The sequence below is a fragment of the Mirounga leonina genome, unplaced genomic scaffold (genome assembly GCF_011800145.1).
Source record: "Mirounga leonina isolate KUSES-001 unplaced genomic scaffold, KU_Mleo_1.0 Mir_167, whole genome shotgun sequence".
Lineage (NCBI taxonomy): Eukaryota > Metazoa > Chordata > Mammalia > Carnivora > Phocidae > Mirounga > Mirounga leonina.
In genome coordinates this window covers 1,142,645-1,151,445 of record NW_023270422.1, presented here as the reverse complement: position 1 = coordinate 1,151,445, position 8,801 = coordinate 1,142,645, and the positions used below count along the sequence as shown (strand labels likewise).

At 43.2% G+C, this 8,801-nt stretch overlaps 1 protein-coding gene across 1 annotated transcript; it reads right to left on the bottom strand.

Annotated features, from left to right (window-relative positions):
• Window positions 1–1,355: 1,355 nt before the first annotated feature.
• Window positions 1,356–7,885, bottom strand: TXNDC2 (thioredoxin domain containing 2). Its single transcript, XM_035013787.1, has 2 exons — window positions 4,928–7,885; window positions 1,356–4,638 (listed from the first exon to the last, which is right to left on the bottom strand). The coding sequence occupies exons 1-2, from the start codon at window positions 5,028–5,030 to the stop codon at window positions 3,158–3,160; spliced, it is 1,584 nt and encodes a 527-aa protein (XP_034869678.1). The 5' UTR covers window positions 5,031–7,885; the 3' UTR covers window positions 1,356–3,157.
• Window positions 7,886–8,801: the final 916 nt, after the last annotated feature.

Below are 8,801 nucleotides of genomic sequence, written 5' to 3'. Positions count from 1 at the left end.
GCTGTTGAATTATTGGAGATAACTTGGAATACTGCCACTTTGTTGAGTTTTCGTTTGGTTGGGTTTGGGGTTTTTTTTGAGAGAGAGAGAGAGAGCACACATGCAGGGGGAAGGGGGCAAAGAGAGAGGGAGAGAGAGAATCTTAAGCAGGCTCCATGCCATGACCCTGAGATCATGACCTGAGCCGAAATAAAGAGTCAGACACTTAACTGACTGAGCCACCCAGGCACTGTTGTTGAGTTTTCTTATCAAAGCAAACAGGTTTCCACTGATTCTTGTTAGGACTCCAGTTAGATTGTCATCATGCACAGCCAATATGATTATCTGGAATCTTCTTTCTCATTAGAAATGCTTCTTATTTCTCCTTCATGCTCAAGAGTAGAGGTGATGACAATTGCTTGGTTCATTTTTTTTAAGTGCATGATTCTTAATTAGCAAAACAGAACATCCATACTCAAGCTTTGTGCCAGAGAACAGAGCTTTGAGCTGGTTACTGTTTAACTATTATCCAAACAGTCCGGAGAAACGGTGCTTAGGGTGGGTAGTTTGAAGGACATGAATTGATTATCTGGTAGTTTAGATTTTATCCCTGCATCTGGAGGGATAAATTAGAATGTCAGAGAGCCCCCACTTGCTCTGCACTGTGTTGACCCTGCAGAGTTGACTTTGCAGAGTTGTGCTTTGCCTTCCTCCCTTGATTTACATCAGGAATGGTTTAAAACCACCTGAAAAATCTATCACGACTATTTCAAGGGTTTTCTTTAGGTCATTGTCCATGTCATCACTTAGTAACCTAAACATAAAGACAGACCTATGATTAAAAAAAAAAACCTGCAATACTACAGTTCCAGAAATAGTTGTTGGTATAACTCATTAATGTTAGATTTGGAGGTCCCTGGTCCTCCAAATTACACAGTCTAAAGTGTTGCAGGGCTAGGTTATCCAAAAGGGGCTCTGGTAGCGGAGGGGTTGAGTTAATTCCTAAATGTCTAAGCAGATAAAGTTACATTAAAACCAGCCTGTTCAATATGGAAAACAAGAACACATCTGAGTGAAAAAAGTCAGAGGAAGGTCTCTCTACCAGAAGAAAAGAATAGATATATGGATCATTAATAGGAGTCCATTTATATGAAAATAAAAGCTATGTGCTTGTACCCTACTCCCAAATCCCCTCATTGAAAAGTGGTTTATGATCATAGCTTTGGCTTTTATGAGAGATTATTATCAGAAATAACTATATGAGAATTGTTTCTGAATTTCTTATAAAAAATACTGTCAAGAATCTCATCCAGAGGTTCCCAGATGAAAAATTTCATTCAAGAATTTAGTTATGGGAAATCATTGACTCATTTTTCAAATTCCAGTGTTTTCTCCTTTGGGGTAATGATATCTGGGTATTACTGAGTTTGCCTTTTCTCATAAGTTTGCCTCTTCTCACCCCATCCACACTGCTAAAAAGCTCAGAACAAAATGTGCCACTCAGACAGAGTGATTATATGAGCCTCAGTTGACATCTTATTCATTTTCATGAATTTGTTAGCCTTATCATTAATACTTTATGTAAGTCATTCCAAATGTTTTTGGAAAAAAGTCCAGGTATGCATGGCATTTTGTTTCTATTGTTAGGTGGTTATTTTTCATGGCTCAGATAAGGTCTATGATTGAGATAATGCACAGAGTGGGAGTTGCTGGGGCAGCCCCCTCCTGCGGTTAACTTAGATAGGGATTGCAACTCAGCCACATAAAAGAAGCCAGAGAGGTTCCTCACCACTGTTGGGAGGCAGTGCCACTCAGCCTCTAAGATTAGATTGGTTTCCTGAGGGAACCCAAGCCCAGACTGCCAGATTTTACAATTTTTCAAGAAAAGCTAGAATTCAAGGTTTAAAAGGGAATCCTGGTTTTTTGAAATGTTGACAACTAGTTCAAATTCTTTAAAAGACTGGACCAGCAGAAGACAGGATGGTGGCTGACGAGGAAAAGGGGGAGACATGAGGAGTTGTTGCTCACTGGGTAGAAGTTTCCGTTCTCCAGAATGGGTAAGTTCTAGAGATTTGCTATACAACAGAGTGCCTGTCATTAACAACATAGTATTGTGCATTTAAACTGTGGTTAAGAGGTTAGATCTCCTGTTAAGCACTCTTACCACCACCACCGTCACCACAATAACAAAAAAGAGTACACACAGGGAAACTCTGGAGGCGAGGGGCATGTTTATTACCTTGACTGTGGTAATGATGTCATGGGTGAATGCATATGCCCAAATTCATCAAAGTGTATACATTAAATACATGCTGTTATATGTGTGTGTATCACATACACATTTTTTTAAAACACAAAAACTCTGGACCAAGCCACCATCTGTGACCCAGACCTGGGCCTCTGGGCTCTGAGACGTCTGGGAGCGGGTTTCAGAAATCCAGTTACCAGGAGACAAAGTAGGAACTCTGTCACCAGGGAGCTGATGTCATAATGGCATGGAAGATCACCCTGACTTTGACCTGAATAGTAAAGCTCTTGGTCTGAGAAACCAGAAGCTGGGAGGTCTGTCTCGGATTTTGTGGGCATGATTAGTAGAAAGAGGCCTGCTGCACTTGAGATCTGGGAACATGGCCTTGGTCTTGACTCTGCCACCAAGGAATCCCACGCAGGCTTGGTGAGCCCATGGGATTTCCTGAGGCCTCCGTAGCACTCCCCGCACTTAGAGGAGGTTAGGTAGGATATGTGAACCTTTCAAATTCTTTATTTCCCAAAGCATCTTATCAGAAACCCCAAATGAGAAAAGAAGTCTCCACTCATCTTTAAATCATGTACTTTTACAGAAGAATTGTCTAAATTTCCAATGTTGCCACTAACACCAAATGAACTGAATTTTCAAGGGTGAGTTCCAAAAAAATCATGATCAAAAAAATAGGAGACAGGTAGACTCCTAATCTCCACCAAAGGAAATTCTAATATCACCCTTTCCTACCCACGAAAGCATGGTCACAACATGCTTTCGTGCTTTTACTACTTTTTGAAAAGGTGGAGTTAACACTTCATCACTTATGAGCAGGTGTCATTCAGACATACACTTTCGTTATGTCTCATCTCTTTTTGTAAATAAAAAAATCACAAACTATAACCAGCTGACTGTTAACAGTGCTTTCAGAATTCACAATTACTTTAATTCTGCAATGCTTGCTTCAAGTTTTTCTTTAATAGCACCACAAAATTCTCCCACCTTTTCTTCTTTTTTATAAAACTGAAAGGTTGGAATGCAAATGATCTCCAGGTCTCTCACCAGCTCCTCACACTCATCAGCATCCACTTCCAGGAACACCACATCCTCATACTTCAAGGACAGGGACCGGAAAAGGGGCCTGATGGTCCTGCAAGGCCCACACCAGGTGGCTGAGAAGTCCACGGCTACCAGCTTCTCCCCGGCCTCCTTGAGTGCCAACTCAAAGTCCTCCTTGCTCAGGATCATTTTCACCAAGTCCACCTCCAAGAGTTCCATTGTCTCTGATGGCTTCTGGACACTGCCTTCTATGGGATGGATGGCTTCTTCTGAGGACTTGGGAATGTCACCCTTCTTGGACTGGATGGTTTCCTCTGAGGACTGGGTGATGTCCCCCTCCTTGGGGTGGATTGTATCTTCTGAGGACTTGATGTCACCCTCTCTGGGCAGGAGGCTTTCCTCTGAGGACTTGGAAGTGTGGCTGTGCTTGGACAGGATGGTTTTTGCTAAGACCTTGGGGCTGTTGACCTGCTTAGACTGGAAAGATTTTGCTGACAACTTGGGGGTGTTGGCCCCTTTGGGCAGAATGGATTTTGCTAAGAACTTGAGGCTATTGCCCTGCTTAGGCAGGATGGATTTTACTGGGGAATTGGTGTCACCCTGCTTGCATGGGATGTTCTTTTCTGAAGAAGCAGACGTGCCATCTTCCTTTGGCAGGGTGATTTTTTCTGAGGAATTGGAGATGTCATCTTGTTTGGGTGGGATAATTTTTTCTAAAGAATGGAGGGTGTCAGCCTGCTTGGATGGGATGATTTTTGCTGAAAAATTGGGGGTGTCAGCCTGCTTGGGGGGGATGGTTCTTACTGAAAAATTAGGGGTGTCAGCCTGCTTGGGTAGGATGGTTTTGGCTGGGGAATTGAGGATATCAGTCTGTTTGTATGGGGTGGTTTTAGTTGGGGAATTGGAGGTATCACCCTGCTTAGGTGGGATGATTTTTGTTAAAAAACTGGAGGTGTCAGCCTGCTTGGGTGATAGGGGTTTTGCTGAGAAATTGAAGATGTCAGTCTGCTTGAGTGGGATAATTTTTTCTGGGGAGTTGGGGGTGACAGCCTGCTTGGGTGGGATTGTTCTTGCTGACAAACTTGGAGTATCAGCCTGCTTGGGCAGGATGGGTTTTGCTGAAAAACTGGGGATGTCAGCCTGCTTGGGCTGTATGGTTTTTGCTGAGGAATTGGAGATGCTACCGCCCCATACAGGGGGAAATACGTCCTTGGGCTGTGGACCTCTGGACTCCTTTGCAGGCATGTGTTGTATGTTGTTTACCTCACGGGCCAAGGCCTTCTCCTGGATACATGCTGGGTCCAAGAATTCTGGTACCAACGGAGTCAGATGGCTGGACAGACCCTGTAATAATACACTTTCTGAACAAACAAACAAATAAATAAATAAAGTGCAAAAGAAGAAACAAAAAAAATTCTTATCACATACTCTGGGGAAGACAAATGTCATTCTTAGAACCCGCAAATGTAGTTTTATGAATGATGTATCAACTGAATAATCACATTCAACAGAAGGCCAGGCAGCATGTGATTACACTGATCTTTATATAGAGTTGTCTTTTTTAAAACTACAACTTTTCTCTGCTTCAATCCTGCTGCCTTCTCCCTAAGCATGTAGGTCCCTAAGGTGGCCCTCCTCCCTCCCACTTACCATTGGCATCACCTTGACTGGTTTCTTCTTGTTTCTCTGGACTCATTTTCGGTTCTTCTGGGACTCCCTCTCTATCACTTTCCACTTCCAGTTTCTTGTCCATAGCCACTCATACTTCATGCGTGCCTCACAGTGAAGACGAGGTTGTACCCTCCAACTTCTTCCAAACTCGCCAACCTACATCATACAAGTAACAACTTACATGTGGGTAGTACTTACAGCTGGTTTTCCCTCTTGGTACTCATAACAGTAGCATTTGAAAGTTTTGTGACAGCCTTGGTTATGGCGGCTGAGCTGTGCATCAGCCTGAGCCCAGTGCCTGCTGTGTGTTCACAGGCATTATGTCCTGTAACACAGCAAACCACTGAGGTAAGTGCCATTATGATCCCCACTTTACAAATAAGAAAGTTGAGCCTTGGGCAGGTTATGTAACTTGCTCAAGGTCACAAAGCTAGTAGGTGGGCAGGTTCCAAGCCTGTCCTCCAAATACTACCCTGAACTGTTCTGTTTGCCAAAGGATGGTAACCCAAAACCAACTTTCCTACAACCTCCCTCTAGGACTCTTCAGCCCCAGCTTCCCCTTTGACTCACCCACCATAACCATCTGAGTGTCTCTTCCTAGCCATGTTACCCTCCTCTACAAAGTTCTGCCTGACTGTCAGGTGTCCTGTTTGACCTATTTGGAAGGGAGTAGATTATGACATGGAGAAATTCCCTAACTGAGAAGAAGTGAAAACATCACCCCTTCATTCCAAATAGATGGGGACCCAAGAGAAACAGGTACATGTGTCCTGGCCTCCCCTCTTCAAGAATGAAACCTCAGCATGGATCCAGGTTAGATGTGTTCAGAGGAAAGCTGACAGCAGAGGAGTATTTGCCTGGGCTCCATTTGGGAGGCCAGGAAGAGCCCACATCCTCATTGACTCCATATCAACATGGCAGCGTGGGCCCCTGGCAGAGGGCATGACTGGGTTCTTGGGCCTGGGGCAGGCTCCTGGCCCCATAGCCTGCTGTGCGCATGCCAGGGATCTGGATATCCTACAATGGGGTTGGGAGTGTCCTGGGAAGACCAGCAGACCTACGGGGAACTCAAGGAAGAAGAAAGAAGCTACTGTGAAGGGGGATTTGTGACCAGAGGCAAGGACTGGAGTCATAGGCTCGACCAGTGGGTAAGAACATGGTGGCCCACCCCCAAGATGGGACCAGTGGTCCTCAGCAGTCCTCAGTTTAGGGACCAGGCCAGACTAGCCTCTTCATATGGGAAACCAGAGGCAGAGGGATGGGCCACAACCAGACCACACGACCCTGTGCACCCAGATACTATGGAGAAATGGGAGGAATCAGAAAGACTGAGCTGCTACCAGAATGAAAAATTGTTCATCAGGCTGAAATTTCACAAACAGGCAGATTGAATCCTGCCCCTCACCATTCCTCTTCAAATCCCCTAGAGATAAGGCTCATGGAGAAAGTAGATCCCCTGTAGAAAAAGTTTAAGGCCACATTCTATTTGCATATCTTCATAAAAGTGAGGAGATCTGTGACCCTGTTGCATTTATACTTGGGGGATCTGAGCTGTGTTTTAGATTTGGCAGAATGGTTCCAATTATTTCTACTCTTCATTCTGCAATTCAGATGGAGTCCAAGCAACTTGAAATATCGATGCCTCTGAATAATTTTCATTCATCTTGTCAAAAAAATGTACTTTCAGGAGAAAATTTCCTTTAGCACAAGCTGGTCCCCAAATTGCTCATGAACCCTTATGTCAGTTGTGGTTCTGTCATGGAAACAATAAATCAGCTATTTTAGGCACAGGAAGATTTATCTAATTATAAAATAGCTGGAAAGCCTGCCTCTCAGCTATGTGTCCTAGAATAATTTCTAGAAAGATGAGCAGCACTGCAGAACTGGCCTGCCAGGGGGTAGCGGCCTCCATGATATCAGGAAGGCAGGGAATCAGACCGTTGTTGACTCCAAGAACTTTCGCTCTAGCTGCAATCTAAGGGGGAGACAGCCACTGCCCAACCCCCTCTTAGCTCAGAGCTAGAGCTGAACGCCCCCGGCAGAGAGGGGCAAAGCTGCAAGATGATGGCTTTCTTCCCAAGCAGGTCCGTCTACTGGCAGAATCTATTTTGCACCCAGAACCCCAGGGGAGTCCAAAAAATGTGGTTTTCGGATTTCCAGCCTCCACAGTATAGGGAAGCACACTAGAATTTGGAATAAATACTGTGTGGAAATTCATTTCTACCCCATGCTTACAAAGACAACGTGGCAGTCTAGCTTTTATACATTATGCTGGTGTAAATTTTTTGGTTTTATAATTGCAAAAATAATACATGTTTATAATAGAAACATTAGGAAACACAAGTTAAAAGAAAATAAGAATTACTCAAAGTGCCGATCTTCAAGGATCACCACTAACAATATTGTGATGTATATTCTTTGCCTTTCTCATTATTTGCACATAGATATTTTCAAATGAGATAATTTTCCAAAAGGTACTATTGTAATCCTTTTCATTTAAGAATATATTTTTGAATCTTCTCCCCATCAAAACCTGTAGCAGGTGTCAGCAAACTTTTCCTGAAAAGTGACGACTTTAGATTTTGCAGACTGCATGGTCTCAGTCACAGCCACTCAACTCCGCCTCTGTCGCATGCAAGCAGCTGTCGCAGAATGAATGGCGCCTTCCCAAGATTCATATGCTGCAGTCTTAGCCCCCAGTACCTCCAAATGTGACCTTTTCTGGAAACAGGGTCATTGCAGATGAATCAGTTAAGATGAGGTCATCCTGGAGTAGGGTGGGCTCCTAATCAAATATGACTGGCATTCTTAGGGAAAGGGGGCATTTGGGCACAGACACACATGGAGGTAAGACCCGACGAAGACACAGATGATGGCCATTTACAAAGCAAGGAGAGAGGCCTGGAACAGATCTTTTCCTCACAATGTTCAGAAAAAAACATACCCTTTGGACACCTTGATTTTGGATTATTAACCTCCAGAACAGTGAGACAATACATTTCTGTGGTTTAAGCCACCCAGTCAGTGGTATGACGGCCCTAGCAAACTAATACGCAGCCATACAAATGGGCATGGCTGTGTCCTAATAAAACTTTATTTACAAAACCAGGCAACTGGCCAATGAACACAAATGGCTGATCCCTGACTTACATAATCATTTTTAATGACTGATTAATGTTCCTTTGAATGGACAAACTACAATTTATTTAAACAATTTCCTATCGATGGACATAAAGGTTGTTATTATTTGCTGTTATAAATAAGCAATATAAAAATAAACATTTATGGATTAACGCCTTTGCATATTCTTAATTATTTTCTTTTTTTTTTTAAGATTTTATTTATTTATTTGAGAGAGAGAATGAGATAGAGAGAGCATGAGAGGGGGGAGGGTCAGAGGGAGAAGCAGACTCCCCGCCGAGCAGGGAGCCCGATGCGGGACTCGATCCCGGGACTCCAGGATCATGACCTGAGCCGAAGGCAGTCGCCCAACCAACTGAGCCACCCAGGCGCCCCTTAATTATTTTCTTAGAATAAAATTCTAGAAATGGAATCCCTAGATCAATTGGTAGACATTTTAAAGACTTCTCTTCCAATCTGTAATATCAGCAAGGTATGAAAGTACAATTTGATGGACAAAGAAAGTTATGTCATTAGTATCTTAATTTGCATTTCCTTATTAAGTTGAATTTGGGTACATTTTTTCATCAATTTATATTTCTTCTTTTGCAAACTGTGGTATCACTTGCTTGATAGTTCTTAAAGGGGAGGCAGCTCCATATACATTCATTCCCTTAACATTTTGCCAGTTATTATCATAGTCTTTCTCAGTTTGTCTTTTAATTTTGTTCAT

Bases quoted from the DNA above. Each gene is read 5' to 3' on its own strand.
- TXNDC2 (XM_035013787.1), bottom strand. From the start codon at position 5,030: ATGGACAAGAAACTGGAAGTGGAAAGTGATAGAGAGGGAGTCCCAGAA. The intron at 4,639-4,927 runs GTAAGTGGGAGG...TTGTTTGTTCAG, and splicing joins CAGTCAAGGTGATGCCAATG to AAAGTGTATTATTACAGGGT.